Raw genomic sequence first — 15,945 nt, 5'->3', positions numbered from 1 at the left:
ATCGCGTTTTACTTTCACTTTCGAGATTTGCGATCGCACGTGCTCTGTATAAACTACAGCGGCAGTACTTACCACACATTTTACAAGATCAGATGCTTGTCAGAGGTGCTCAGGATCTGTAAATCATTCGCCATCATCCTCAGTCATCTCTCCTTACTCTGTTTATGTGGTAAGTGAAATCTTATGTACTGTAATTTAACAGGCTACCGCTAACAAGCAGCTAACCAGGTCCCTTTAGTGACTCGCGTTGTTTTATTAGAACGCGCGTTATTTGTTTTCCGTGCCTTCTGAATACAGACACCAACCCATCCCTGCACATCACATCCCCTGCACAGCCTGGAACATAACATTTATTTCCATGATCTGCCATTTTCACTGTTGTCCTCGCTTGTTTCTTCACAATACCTGCAGAACTTCTGATGATTCGGCTGTGCAGGTTCGGCTGGCGGCTGGCCTCGAACATGGGCGGGTATATGCAAATGTTGGAGGCGTAACTATTAGTGATCCCGACTGTAACATCACAGTCGGTGTTATGTTCTGATTCGCCTATTTTTCAGTGGTCTTTTGAATGCACAAGATTTACATAAGGAGGGTTTGAGGCTCACGGTATGTCATTTCCATGTACAGAACTGTTATTATTCAACTATGCCAAGGTAAATACAGTTTTCCATTCTATGGCACCTTTAAACAAAAACAGAGACAGATTTTGGGTCAAATGTTCCAAGTGCACCTGAGAGGCCTGGTCACAGAGCGGTGTGCTCGCGAAACCCAGCAGGGTCTGATAGATGCCTTGCTTCTCACAGATCTCATAGCAGTGCTTGTCCCGAACCCCTTCCTCCAACACGCTCAACACCCACTCGCGCTCCAGTTTGCGCTGGACAGAGAAACAAAACGTATCGTTTTTGAGACTTTAGCAAGCAAAACATCAGTTGGTTGCAGACACTTCTTAGTAGTTACATCATAGTAAATTTTTGAATATATACTGTATACTCTATTATTACCCTATAATTTACTATGCAACCAAAAGTGTCTAATAGTATCACAGTCATCTTTTATATCTGATGTTTCATTACCTCCAGATCAAAACTGTAGAAGAGTTTGAAGAAGTCAGGAACTCTCTTGAGGTCCAGAAACTGAGTTCCCAAAAGAAATTTATTTACCACCATGTACATGTGTTCCTCTGCAGTGGGAGAGAAAAAAAAAAAAAAAAATTGAACTCTTGGTTTTGGCAAACTTAGACGGAATCAATATTACTTCTATATTAAAATGTAAAGTTAGTTGGTATGGCTCTATGAACTCACTCACCAGGTCTCAAGATTTGCTGAGCAACTTTGGTTATGTAGGCCACGTGCACATTTGGCATCCGTAGATTTTGCTTTGGGATCCCGTTCTTCACAGTGTCAAGCAAGTACAGTACCTGGATGTTATATATAAACATACATTACATTATATTGTACTGCATTATTTTATACCATTTAAAAATTGAGTCATATTTTTCATGTTTTTGAAAGAAGTCTCTTTTTAAAAGAAGTCTTTTATCACGAAGCCTGCATTTATTTGATCAAAAATACAGTAAATAATATTGTAATAATGTGATTGTGATACAGTAATATTGTGAATTTAAAATAACCGTTTTCTACTTAAATATATGGTAAAATGTAACTTATTCCTGTGACGCAAACCTGAATTTTCAGCATCTTTTTCTCCAGTCTTCAGTGTCATATGATCCTTCAGAAACCATTCTAATTAGGGATGTAACGATTAACCGCGAGCCGGTTGAAAATTGATTCAAATACGTGACGATTCAAATCGGTTGAGATGCTAAACAAATCGCGATTCATTTAGGGGTAGGAGTTTATATGAATGTATGTCTGAGGGGAACTTATTGTCTTTAGAAAAGTTTAGATGGTATTTTTTCTATTCATCTTGCCTCTGTATAATGCATATTAAAGTTCATAAGTGCAGCACTGCTTTGTTTACAGCGGAAACCAAGGAAACGCTTTAAGCGCCACCTGCTGGCAGAGAGTGAATCTGCGTCTCGTTCAGCCTGTCTGCTGTTTCTGTTTCCTGCAGATATTTTTATGTATAGTTTCACAAAACTGAAGTCAAACCATTCTTGAGGACAATAGAAGCAATCAAAACCAACAAAAGAGCAATAATATGCAAGTGCTATATTAGTATATTATTATAGTGTTATATTTCAATTTCACAAAGAAATGTGAAGCATTTTGTCCAAGCAATAATAAAAGGACACATTTAATTTATAATTTGTCTTAAATCTCATTTTGTTAAAATAAACAAATAATCGTGAATCGAATCTAATCGTGAAATCATAATAGTGAATCGAATCGTGAGTTGAGTGAATCGTTACATCCCTAATTCTAATATTCTGATTTTGGATCTTATCATTATCAATGTTTTTCAGGAGTCTCTGATAAACAGCTAATTTAAAAGAACTGCATTTATTTGAAATATAAATCTTTGTATCTCTAACTTTTGATCAATTTAATGCATACTCATTAAATAAAAGCATTAATTATTTTTTTACTGACTTTTGTATGGTAGTGTATTTATACTGTATTAAAACCATTTGACATAAATGTTTACTAATAATTTCTATTATTTATTACAACACTGAATAGCAAAGTTTCAAATTGCATAAAATATGGGGGGGGGGGAACAAAAGAAAGCTTTTAGAATCTAACAATCTTCAAATAAATCTAACTAAAGGAGTTATTTCACAATGGTAGACAGTGAGAGTTCTCTACCTGTCTCTTCTCTCTGAACCGAGCGCCCTCGAGGTGTTGATGAAAGGATCCCAGTACTTGGTACGCTGCGGCCCTCACTTTAGGGTCATAGCTGCTCAGGGCCGCCACTGTGACGCCCAAAGCATGACTGGAAACAAACTTCTGACAGTCTACCGCACACTCTGAATAGAGAGAGACAGATGACAGCAGAGGTTAACAAAAGTAAATATAACGTGTGACCTTCAAGAAGCAGGCTCGCAGGCAAAGGAGGAAGTAAATGTAAAGGTTTAAACTCAAATCAAGTCCAATGCACAAAGCAAAAAGGAAAAGCATTACGAGCATGTCTCGTCAGGTTACCTGGCCGAAGGATGAAGCTGAACAAAGGCAGGAGGAAGCAGGGGTCATACAGAGATGACAAATGCTTGCCTTCCTGCGTGTAGAACACGTTTCTACTCTCCTGTAGAAAGAGAGATAGATGCTGTTCATGCAGCGTGTAAAAGTGTACAATTCATTTTATTTTTTCCTATTTTTACATTAAGGAACAACACAAAATGAAAATCAATTATTCTCCCTCATATCATTCTAAACCTGCATGATTTCTTTTTTATAGGAAAAAAGGACATTTTTAAATTACATGTTGTTTATTCCATACAACAAAAGCATGTTAGCAGTGTAGCAACTTTTGGTTTGTTCTTCACACAAAGCTATTTGTGTATGGATTATTTTTATGGTACTTCATTACACTTTTTGAACATTCTTCGAAATTTCTTCTTTTGTGCTCTAAATTAGGGAAAAAAAAACATATACAGCAATGGAATGTGGGCGAGTCACTTCTGTAGATGACAAACATTTTTTTTTATTAAACGCTGCTATTCCACCATACTTGAATGTTTATTTTTACTTAAAAGTGGGGTAAGCGATTTCTGGTAGCCAATGTTGGCATTTGAAATCACCAAAACAAACACGCCCCTACCCCAAAAGGGTAGGCCCCTATTTTGATAGCTCCGCCCCACATATACGTACACAACCCAGGCAATGATTAGTTCTGTGAAACAAAGCCAATGTTACACTGTGTCTACACTGGACGCGAGTGGCGCGGCGTGACAAAATACTATAGAACTCATTATAATCAGTGATGCTGTCTACACCAGATATATATACATATCTATGGTCTACACTGGATGCGGCGCGACACGACACGACAAATCCCCGACAGAAAACTGCTGCTGCGTTCTATTTATGACGTATTGACACAAATTTCAAATGATTTTCAACGATTGCTTTGTCGCGTCCTGTGTACCAGACAGACTTTAGCTCAACATCATGAGTAGACACGCCCCTTACTGCTGATTGGCTACAAGTTTGTTTTGCTAGTCGGCCCGAATCAATTTTTCTAAAGAAAAATCGCTTACCCCACCTTTAATGATCTTGTTTCTTAAAATACTGTATGTTAAAGAAACAGTTCACCCAAAAATAAAAAATAATAAAAAATGCGTAAAATTAACACCATCCAAGATGTGGATGAGTTTGTTTCTTCATAGGAACAGATTTGGAGAAATGTAGCATTACATCACTTGCTCACCAGTGGATCCTCTGCAGTGAATGGGTGCCGTCAGAATGAGAGCCCAAACAGCTGATAAAAACATCTCAATAATCCACAAGTAATCCACACCACTTCAGTTCATCAATTAACGTCTTGTAAAGTGAAAATCTGCATTTTTAAAAATAAATCTACCATTAAGGCGTTTTAACTTTAAACCATTGCTGCTGGCCAAAATAATAATCAATAATATGTAGATGTTTCCTCCAGTGAGAAAGTCCATCTCCTGTCGTCTCACATTAAAATGCACCCACATGCTTGTTTAGAGCTGTTTTGGACTATTTTCCACTTGTAAACAGTGTTTGATCTGTGAAGATTTCCTTCCTGAATCAGACAAGACTATTTTTTTCACTGGAGGAAGCAATACTTTGGATAGAGCACTCCTATTTTTGATGGCCTTAATGAGAGATTTGTTTATTGCAAACATACTTTTCGCTTCAAAAAATGTTAAGTGACAGACTGACGTTGTGTGGATTACTTGTGGATTATTGTGATGTATTTCTCAGCTGTTTGGACTCTCATTCTGACGGCACCCATTCACAGCAGAGGATCCATTGGTGAGCAAAAGTGATGTAATGCTAAATTTCTCCAATTCTGTTCGGATGAACAAACAAACATCTACATCTTGGATGGCCTGGGGGTGAGTAAACAGTCCTTTAAAGCCATATATTATTTAGTTTAACAGCCTGTTACTACCTGAGGGATGATGTATCGCTGCTGTGGGAAGTGTGTGACGGTCTTCAGCATCCTGTCTGCAGTGAGCAGTGACAGCAGCTGCTCTGAGCTGGGCTTCTGCCACAGTGAATGTCCCAGGCTCTTCCGGGCTTTATGGTGCTCTACCGCGGCAGGGCCCCAGAGCACATACCTGACAACAAATAGACACGAATAATGTTTGCACTAAACAACCATTTTCTGTTAGTGGAAATCATGTGAAGTGAAATATGCTGAAAACATACTGAAACTCTGTAAGACTAATGTTGTTCTTCTCATATCCCTGGAGCAGGAGTAAAATCTTCTGATCTGTGAAAATCAAAAGATTTTACTAAATCACATAACTGACTTCATCTAAAATCCAAATCAAATGAACCATGTCTAATGGACACGTCTACCAGTTGTGCTCAGCGAAGCTCCATATGCACCAAGAAGCACAAGGAAGTGATTAATGTTACAAACTTCAGGACATTTCTTCACCAGCATAAGCAGGAGAGACACCAGTGACTCTGGGGAGGGAGAAAAATGTAGATTTAAAACAACTATCATTCAGAGGGGGTTATTTGAATACATAATCCCAAGTATAGTAATAGGTAATAGGGATGCAACATTCAAACAGCAAAGATATGAAAATGAGAGCTCGTTGATGAAAAAATATATACATATATATATATATACATACACATACATATATATACAATATATACACACACACACATATATACATACATATATACATACATACATACATACATACATATTCCATGATATCATGTATATCACATGATCCTTAAGAAATCATTCTAATATGCTATTTATTATTAGAATTATCAATGTTGGCAACAGTTGTACAGCAAAATATTTTTTGGGAAACTGTGATACTTTTTCAGGATTCTTTGATGAATAAAAAGTTAAAAAGAACAGCATTTATTAAAAATATAAATCTTTTCTAACAATATAAATCTTTGCCATCACTTCTTATCAATTTAACACATCCTTGCTGAATAAACGTTTTAATTTCTTTCAAAAAAAGAAAGAATAAAAATTTACTGACCCCAAACTTTTGAACGGTAGTGTATATTGTTAGGAAAGATGGCATCTGACGCTGCATTAACGGCGCATATTCTCTCAGAGACGACAAGAGACGAATCTCCTTCAACATATGCTGATAACGGCATAGCTGTCTTGAATTATTCCTTAATATTTTTCTTGTGGCCCGTAAATAGTGAAAAAAAAAAAGAGAAATGTATTTTGCGTTAAACAGGTTGTTTTTGAAAGTCGGTGCTTGAAATAAAGCTGCTCTTAATTTTCATTGATGACTGCAGTGTTAATAATTTTAATTACAGGCCTATAATTTATTGTATAGGCCTAAATTAATGGACCTGTTTTAAAACTGAACTCAATGCAGCGTGCCGAATGACAGTCGCAGCCTGTTGACTTTTGCCATTTATCTATGGTGATTTTGGAAGTTTTTTTAAACATTTGTTTCTTATTTAATTGGTTCCACAGTGTTTGCTGGTTTTCACTTTATTTAAACTTTGTTTAATTTATTTATTTTATTTGACATCAATGTGTATGCCGAAATTCATATATAATTTCAAGCTTTATTTGTTTTGCTAATTTACTTATTTCCAGTTTTGTATACCTATTTAAACTTTATGTAAGTTATTTTCTCACCGTCACAACCCTAGTTTCAGAGGAACTCTGAAAGCATGCTGCGAACTGCTCTAGTGAATGCTATCCAGCCATTTAAATGTGCCAAGTTTTTCAACACTGTAAATATCATCAATTTGCGTTGACAACACATCAGCCTGCGCCATCTAGAATTTCATATATAATTTCCATATATTCATGGTGGATTGTTTAATTGGATTGTTGATTGTTGCAAAAAAAACAAGCTTTTGGGTCATGTGTTCAGAAGTGCCACTGAAGAAGGATCTAGAGCTGTTGATATTGCTGTTCTTTACTTTATTACCTTTAGACAGATGAAGACTGTCGGAATCGTCCTGTGTGGAAAGCATTGTGGGTAAGAACAGAGAGTGACTGGTGGTCATCATGTGGACGGTAGCCATGGGCAACAGCTCTTTAGGAGTCTCTGGTGTTCCATATATGACCTCCACCAGTGTGGTTAAGGTGCCCAAAAAGTTAGGGTCACGGTATCGATACCTGAGAGTGGAATTTTTTCATAAGTTTTAATCAGCCAGTACGGACACCGATACTGTCAGCTGAGTACTGAGTTAGTAAATAGTTTTCATCCAATTTGGTTTTGTTTATTAAGAGAAAATCCACTTACTTCAGCCCAGACTTAACAAAGGTGTTCCAGTCTGATGCAGTGATATTTTCTGGAAAGATCTGCAATAAACCCAACATGCAGTATACATCAGCTGAATATTGAGCAATATACATTCTAAACATGTTTAAGTACAAGTACAAAATACTGCTAGTTATTAGGTCATTATGTTTATGTGACTTTTCAACTAACAGCAGTTAATATCTGTAAATAAAATAATAACAATGGACTATGATATCAGTATTCTGTGTTAAACACAGGCTATTTTTTTTTATAAAAAAGTACACAAAAGTGAATACTTGGTCAACACATTACAACTATGCTGTACCGTTGAATATAATTAATATGCAATTGAAAATAATATCATAAATTCTGACTTGTCCCTCAGTTTGAAAAAGCTTATCAGGCAAGCAAATGTTAATGTTTAAAATATGCAACTGTCAGTTTTCAATAGTACAACAATGATACCTACAATTGTTGGCAAGTAATATTGTTGTAATTTTAAAAACTGTATCACTAACCTTTTTCAACTTTCAACCCATCTTAATCTGGAAAACTCAATATCATTTGAATAATACTGACACATTGCTATCAGAAAGGAATGGGACAAGCTAAAGTACTGTTTACACCCTCAGGAATTATGTTGAAACCAGATGTTCATCCATCTAGAAAAGAAAGATGACCATGACCATACTGACTCACCAGGAGTGACTTGAGTCTTGTCAGCATGGTCTCTTCATGATGGGATTGTGGGTCTTTCTGTTCTTTATAAACAGCAGAAAGCCAGAGGAGAGCAGCTGAAAGCAGAGATTTCCTCCACTGACACAGTTCCTCTGAATCTGACAGCTTTTCGCTGATGGAGTCTGCCAGCTTCCACCTGAAACGAGATGTTTCAGTAAATTTTATGCAAATGAAACTTTGGAATCCTAAAAGCTTCAGTTCAAGCATGTATTAAAAATGCAAAGCCTACACAGAATAAAAGTAGGATGTGTCAAAATTTAAACCTCAGAACCAATTTACCCCTCAGTAACAAAAAAGGGAAGTTTCAATAATTTCCATGTATGACTATTTCAATTCAATTCAATTCAAGTTTATTTGTATAGCGCTTTTCACGATACAAATCGTTGCAAAGCAACTTTACAGCAAATTAAGTTTCTACAATATTTAGTAGTAGCTTATCAGTGGTGACTGTCAGTTAATGTACATATGGCAGAAATGTACGGAAAAATCAATTAAAGATGTAATCAAACAGACGATAAACACTATTAACAGCAATTATTATATGATGCAATTAAACTTATAGCAAAATTTGGTAGTTCTGTTATTTAATGCATAGATTAAATTATTGTTATTATTTAAAGTCATCTGTAATAAATAACAAATGGTACATATAGCTGTATATAACCCAAAGTTTTTGTCAAACAAACCCCTTTGACCTAAAATATTTACTTGAAGTGCCCCCTCAGATTTTAAGTTTCACACATTCTTCTCTAATGTTGATTTAGAATCACACATGTTGGTTAATTACATTATATGCAGACAAGCAAATAAAATATTTTAAGTAAATGTTTTGATTGTCTTTATTTTTAAAGTATTTGTTAATCAGTTTTTTTAATTATTTATTTTATCAAACAAACACCCTGCAGTTCCCTCAGAAAACCTTAAGTTTGGGAAACCCTCGTTTATTTTATAAGAAAAAGTGCAGAAAATCTGTTTTTTTGTTTGTTTACGATTACATTTTTTATCTCTGCATGTTTTAAATTGTACATGTCTTTTTGTTGTGTTTATATTATGTGTAAATATATATAGGCTCAATAAACTGTTCCATTTAAAAAAAAATTCTGACTATTATTTCAAATGTCAGGCTTTCTGAGTTTACCTTTCATTACTGTCAGTTTTCTGAAGGATGGCAGGTAGATCATTCATAAGTGGTGTGAGGTCGGAGGTCACAGCAGACAGTCGGATGAGACCGGACACAACCTCCACGTGCAGGCCGGTCGCAACCCCAACTTCTTCTTGCTGCACTGTGTGCCACAGCTCAGAGAGTAAAGCTTTCTTCAGGGCCTTCAGGACTGACTTTTGAACTGTGCAAGGTGACAGATGAGACGACATGAATCAAACGTATGGAATCATGTCAACTTGAACAACATTATTTGAGCCACTACTATGAAAGCAGCAGTACTGACTGTCTTTAGGGCGGGTGGGATCATCAATGGTGGCTCTCCTCAAGTAGGCGTTGAGTAAAAACAGGAAGCTGCTGTTTTGGGAGCTGATCTGTGTTAGGTTAGATGCTTCCAGGCACCAGAGCTCAAAGCTGAGGACATGTGTGGAGCAGTTCTCCAGAAGAAGAACCCCCAAAGCCTGAGCTGAAGGACTTTCTCTCTGGATGCAGTGCAAGAGAACGTCTGTCTGAATGAGTTTGGCAGTGCCTGGCTCCTGGGAGAGCACCTAGAGAGAAACATTTTTATTTAAAGTGTGCAAATGAACTATATCAGTGAGTGCATTATTGCTACTTTAAAGGCCCCACTATAAATGCAAGCGAAATCGAAGAACGAACAGGTGTGACATCATTCCGAACAACATCAGGCCAAAACGAAGATCATTTTGGAGTTTGTTTGGGGAGACTGAAATAGGCCCAAAAATTTAGCTCTGGCTTTTAAACACCTTCAAATTACCACTGATTGGCCCGTTGCAGTAAGTGTGCTCTGGGAAATTTGAGACTTTAAAGGTCCCCTGAAATGCTTAGAAACACGCAGCGTTACTCTGTGTTGACATCATTTTAACTGAAACAGGAAGACAGGGCGGGACATATCAAGCAGCCCCGCCCCTTTTTAAAATAGCCAATAGTGTTAGTTTATATCACAGCTTGGGCTAGAGCCGTTCAGAGCCGCTGAGCTCCGTAAAGTCGCATTTGACAGGGTACGCCAGCCACAATCTCATCCATATTGCTATAAAATATAGCATTCTGTGTAGAATTCAAATAGCTCCGATACATTTTGTGGTCTGCGCCGACTCACGCATGTGATCCGCTCCGTGCTATCGTGTCTCTGGACCGGAGCAGAGTGTGTGTGCGCGGTGCGGTGGTTAGCGTGAAACCAGACTTCTTTTTTTCCTCAGTGGAAAGCATATTTACACTGTTTGAATCGTTCCCTGTCCCCTATATAGTGCACTACGTGCCATTCACTGTACAGAAAATACTAATTCTGTGGACAAGTGACCAATTTCAAAATGCGAATTTTGTCACTGTTTTGGAGCACACTGCCTTATAGATAACCTTAAGACTAACATATTGATACTAAAGTATATTGATACTTTCATGGGGACTTTAAGTATCTCTTCAGTACTTTATAATTTTTTTTTTAAAGAAATAAAAGAACTTAAGGTTCTGCTAACAAATACTAGAATATGAAAATAACTTTTTGTGTGCCTTCTGATCAAAAAATCGAAATAAATATCTGCCAATGTGCTCAGAAAACTTGATTCAAAAGGAAAATAAGTTTTCATACCCCACTGAATTATATTTGTTCTTGTTTTAAACTAATTCAATTTTGTTCAATTTCTCAGAAAACATCTACATTCCTATCTTCATTTAGCATCTAAATATTTCTTGATTTAAGTACGTTTAGACATTTGTATTGGAAAACAAGACAAAAATACAGAGTAACCTGTAACCTTTTAGAAATTCATAGTTTAATTGGCATTTCATGGCATGAATTTTGTCATTTCTGCTCCAACTGAAGACCTTAAATTGAGGAAGGGTGAAGTGTACGCTCATTAGCAGTGTACTGCTGCTTAAGTTCTTTATTACCTCAAGCGAAGAACGAAAAAGCACTTCGCTGTGAGTATATGGGGGGCTTGAGTGCATTGTCTGTACCTGTAGCAGGAAGTCCTCAAGCTGCACGCACTGGCTGGATGTGAGGAGAGCAGCCAGACCTTGCAGGTGGGCCTGAGACAGAGCAATGCAGCTGCTGTGGTCTTCAGAGAAGCGTCTCATGCAGTCTGAGAGCAGCTTCAGCACTGCATGGCCATACACGCTCAGCTGCTTCTCAGGGGCCACAAGATACTTCTGAGGGAGCAACAGCAGGGTGGACACCACCTCCTTCAAGCTTGATGGGTCAGTGTAATCATGCAGAGCCAGGAGCGCCCGGACAGAGGGGGATTCCTTTTTGGGACAACTTCTGAAAAGCAATAGGGATTTTTTCAGTGATACATCAAACAATAAACATACTTAAATGTAAAAAAAAAAAAAAAAATTAATAAATAAATATATATATTTAATAAAATGTATATATACTCTGAAAAGGCAAACAGGCTGTTTAAAATGGCATACTACTACACTGCATAGTATTCATCATAGCATTTTTGCAGCATGCATGCATAGTGAGCTCAATATGAAATCTTTCTGTACTGCATGCATCTAATATCCAGATAACTTAATACAATTGTTAAAATGGACATTACACATCCAGAGCACACTGCATAATGCATCCCACAACTTGACCATCCATTTCTAGTGTAGGGTTAGAAATGTAATATTAATATCTTTTTTTTTTGATGGATCACTGGACTGTCAAAAGTTACACTTTTCTGTAAATGTGTTAAAAATGCTAAACCATACTGTCCTGTTCAAAAGTTTGTGGTAAGATATTATTTTAAAGAAAAATTATTTTACATTTACATTTATGCTTTCGTCAGATGCCTTTATCCAAATAATTGAATTTTATCCAGCATTTTATTCTTTTATCCAGCAATGATGGATTATATATAGCTATATCTCATGTGACCCTGAAGTCTGGAGTAATGATGCTGAAAATTCAGCTTTGCATCACAGGAATAAATTGCAATTCAAAATATATTCAAATAGAAAGCAGTATGTAACAAATTGCAATAACATTTCACAATATTCCTTATTTTACAGTATTTTTAAACAAATTAATGCAGCTTTGCAGAGCAGAAGAGACTTCTTCGATGAGAACTGGGCATCACTGGCTGAATTAAGAATGTTGTGAGGTTTATTGTTGTACAAAGTGTACTACTTTTACATACTACTTTTTAAAAAATAGTTTTACTGTAAGTTATTCCATATATACTGCACAGTATGTGTATGCTAGTTTTCTATTCTGATCACAACATATGTGAAGCGATCTAAGAAAACCTGTCGGATGTTGTGCTGGGACGTTTTCAGGAAATTAAAAAAAAAAAAAAAGTTTGAACGTAATTTTTTTTGTCAAAATTAGGTTTTCATTAAATTATTATTCTATAACATCTTGTCTATCATCTCTGAAAATATCTTGCCAAAATTCACTTGTTTAGCAAGCAGAAAAGACTGTGTCTTTAGTTTGATAACACGCGCTGTGGAGGTGCTTTCTCTTAACACTACAAAGACAGTTCACCTATCAAAATAAACTATGTAACGTATATAATAAAGGTGAATTAATGCAAAGTTCAGGGTAACGTTAGTCTGCTTGTGTAATGAAGCAGTAAGAGCTCTTGTTCTTAAAGGGACCAGCAACATTTTATGGCTGCAATATAACAAAGAGTGAAAAATTGAAGGGGGTCTGAATACTTTCCGTACCCACTGTATATGTAAACTCATTCTCTGCCAGCAGGAGGCGCTTGGAGAGTGGGAGAGATAGAGGTTTCCCCGGTAACGCTGTACACAAAGCATCACAAACGCTGCTTTATCAGACATTACATGCAAGCAGAAATGAAAATGACATCCAAAATTTTCTGAAGACATTAAGATTCCTTCAGAAATACAGTGATATAAAAACACCCGCACCGGGTTTCGATTTTGAAACGTGCAGTGCTCATGTTTATTCAACGAAGTCAAAGCCTTTTGGAAAATCTGTTTGTGGCGGTCAGTTTTGATACTGTGGCGGGCCGCCACAAATAAATCAATGCATGGGAAACACTGAACGCTATGCATTACTTTCATTTAGTTCAAACTGTGACAGCGTGAAATAAAACTACAAGTTTAGAGCACAAAACTTTAAGTTACAGTCCTAAACTGTGTCTGGTTATGTATTATAAATCCAGAGTAGTAGAACAGGAGAAGAATTGGAGATAGCCACCATGCTGTAATCTGTGATGTTTTATGAACAGATATACACTTAATGTTCAAATGTTTGCAAGTGTTGCGTGTTCCTTGGGGTCATTTGTTATCTTTTACAACATGTACAGTGACTAAAATAAGTCTTTTACCACAGTAAAGTGACTTTTACTTGTGATACTTGACTGTTGTGCTTTTATTTTCATCGCCTCTCTTTAAACCAGTTTTTCTCAAAATTCTGTTCCTGAAAATCATGGCGATCAGCCAACTTCAGATGACCTTATAACTTTTGTTACGTTCAAGCTATGGACGAAATAAAAACACTTTTGAAAATTTCACCATGTGGTGGGTTTTCCTAGATTGAGTCACATATGATTCAATACAAAAAGTCCATCAGAAAAATTGAATATGATAGAAAACCCTTAAAGGAATGATGTAAATTAAATACAACTTATCACTAATCATTTGTGTGAAGTAGCCCTTCAAATTGTAATTAACCCAAAATATGTGACCTTGGAGCACAAAACCAGTCTTAAGTCGCTGGGGTATATTTGTAGCAATAGCCAAAAAAAAAAATTGTATGGGTCAAAATGATCGATTTTTCTTTTATGCCAAAAATCATTAGGATATTAAGTAAAGATCATGTTCCATGAAGATATTTTGTACATTGCCTACCGTAAATATATCAAAACTTAATTTTTGATTAGTAATATGCATTGCTAAGAACTTCATTTGGACAACTTTAAAGGCGATTTTCTCAATATTTTTATTTTCTTTGCACCCTCAGATTCCAGATTTTCAAATAGTTGTATCTCGGCCAAATATTGTCCTGTCCTAACAAACCACACATCAATGGAAAGCTTATTTATTCAGCTTCAGATTATGTATAAATCTCAATTTCAAAAAATCGACCCTTATGACTGGTTTTGTGGTCCAGGGTCACATATATTCCTCAAATAAGCAGAAAACACTGTTACTTGTGAATGGTGTGACACATACTTGCTTCTCTTTTCCTGGAGTTCTTTGAGAACAGCTCTCTGCGCTGCGGTCAAGTATGTGCCTATGAGCTCTAAAGAGTCCAGCTCTCGGAGCGCGGCGGCACTGGACTCCAGCAGAGTGAGCGTCATCTCAGTCAGACGGCCACACAGCTGCTTCAGCCGCACTGGATTCAGGGAGTGAGGAGGGAAAGAGCTCAACTCCAGAGCCAGAAACCACTGCTCCACTACTGGGTGTTTAAACACTGATCCGAGGACAGCCAGCAGGACCTGGAGGGCAGGGGAGCAACCATGTAAGGTTTCACCACAGTGAGCTGCCATCTCATTTATATTTCTACTCCCCCATATTAATGTTTCTGGAACAATCCCTGATGAAGGTCAAGGCTACCTGTTCGGTGTTCTGAGCAGGTACGTGGTTGGTATCGAGAAAGAGGTCTGCCTCATCCTGCTGTTCAGGTCGAGTCGGCTGTTGTGTTTCTGAGCTCAACAGCTTCAGGATGAGAGAGTTCAGCACGGTCATCAGACTGCCCAACACCTCTGCTGCCGTCTCTTTGGGGAGCTGCAGGTAAACACAGTGAGACCCAAAAGTTTTTGACCTAAAATATTTATTAGAGTACCCCCTGAAATTTCAAGTGATTATTATTTCAATAATCTAACAACATATTTGGATGTTCATGGTTCTCTGCTGTTGGCTAATTGTTCACACAACATGCAGACATCCAAATAAAATATTTTTAGTAGGCGTTTTATTTGTCATTGTTCTTATTTTACAAATATTGATTTATTTTAATTTGACCTTTTTATGATTTCATTATTAGCTCACAAACAACTCATGAACTGTCTGCAGAATTATTATAGTTAACTAAAACTTAAACTAAAACCAAAACAAAACATTTGTTACTTGTAATGAAATTAACGAACTAAAATAATAATTAAAAATAATTATAATTATAATAATAAATAATTTAATTCAGCTAGTTTCCAAAGCAATATTTCTTAATTTTTTTGTTTAACTTGATGTACTAAAATAAAACTAAAACCTAAAAAAAAATAATAATATATGTATATATACACTACCGTTCAAACATTTGGGATCAGTAAGATTTTTTATCGAAGTTTCTTGTGCTCATCAAGGCTGTATTTATTTGTTCAAAAATACAGAAAAAAAAAAACATATTTTGTGAAATATTATTGCAGTTTAAAATAACAGTTTCTATTTTAATATACTTAAAAATGTAATTTATTCCTGTGATGCAAAGCTACATTTTCAGCATCATTACCTCTAATGCTCTACCTCTAGCACTCTCTATTCTAATTCTATTCTTTAAAAAAAAAATTAAATAAAATAAAAAATTGTCCCTTTTAGACTTGCACTCTATTCATTTACTGCTTGTTTTCTTTAAAAAAAACACTTTTCTAATCTGTTTGTATTCTATCTATTTGTTTGTTTTATTTGTTTGTATCTGTTGTTTTCTACTTGTATCTGTTGTGCTTTGATCTGAACGAAAACAACGTATCCGCGTGATGCAGCTGACACAGAATAGCATACG

The 15,945-nt window shown here is 36.4% G+C and overlaps 1 protein-coding gene across 1 annotated transcript in view; it reads right to left on the bottom strand.

Annotated features, from left to right (window-relative positions):
• urb1 (URB1 ribosome biogenesis homolog) overlaps positions 1-15,945 on the bottom strand; it is a 51,816-nt gene that overhangs the window by 7,303 nt on the left and 28,568 nt on the right. The window contains exons 21-36 of the mRNA XM_016443415.1: positions 14,784-14,954; positions 14,400-14,665; positions 11,223-11,526; positions 9,535-9,796; positions 9,228-9,432; positions 8,051-8,225; positions 7,352-7,410; positions 7,034-7,224; positions 5,457-5,567; positions 5,304-5,367; positions 5,044-5,212; positions 3,105-3,204; positions 2,769-2,929; positions 1,306-1,417; positions 1,074-1,180; positions 731-874 (exon numbers count right to left, since the gene is read on the bottom strand). Of these exons, the coding sequence (XP_016298901.1) occupies positions 731-874; positions 1,074-1,180; positions 1,306-1,417; positions 2,769-2,929; positions 3,105-3,204; positions 5,044-5,212; positions 5,304-5,367; positions 5,457-5,567; positions 7,034-7,224; positions 7,352-7,410; positions 8,051-8,225; positions 9,228-9,432; positions 9,535-9,796; positions 11,223-11,526; positions 14,400-14,665; positions 14,784-14,954 (2,601 nt within the window). The remainder of the gene's footprint in view (positions 1-730; positions 875-1,073; positions 1,181-1,305; positions 1,418-2,768; positions 2,930-3,104; positions 3,205-5,043; positions 5,213-5,303; positions 5,368-5,456; positions 5,568-7,033; positions 7,225-7,351; positions 7,411-8,050; positions 8,226-9,227; positions 9,433-9,534; positions 9,797-11,222; positions 11,527-14,399; positions 14,666-14,783; positions 14,955-15,945) is intronic.

Source organism: Sinocyclocheilus anshuiensis, unplaced genomic scaffold (assembly GCF_001515605.1).
Source record: "Sinocyclocheilus anshuiensis isolate Anshui unplaced genomic scaffold, SAMN03320099.WGS_v1.1 scaffold1421, whole genome shotgun sequence".
Classification (NCBI taxonomy): Eukaryota; Metazoa; Chordata; class Actinopteri; order Cypriniformes; family Cyprinidae; genus Sinocyclocheilus; species Sinocyclocheilus anshuiensis.
The sequence above is the reverse complement of the archived record's forward strand: the minus strand, read 5'-3'. Positions and strand labels throughout refer to the sequence as shown.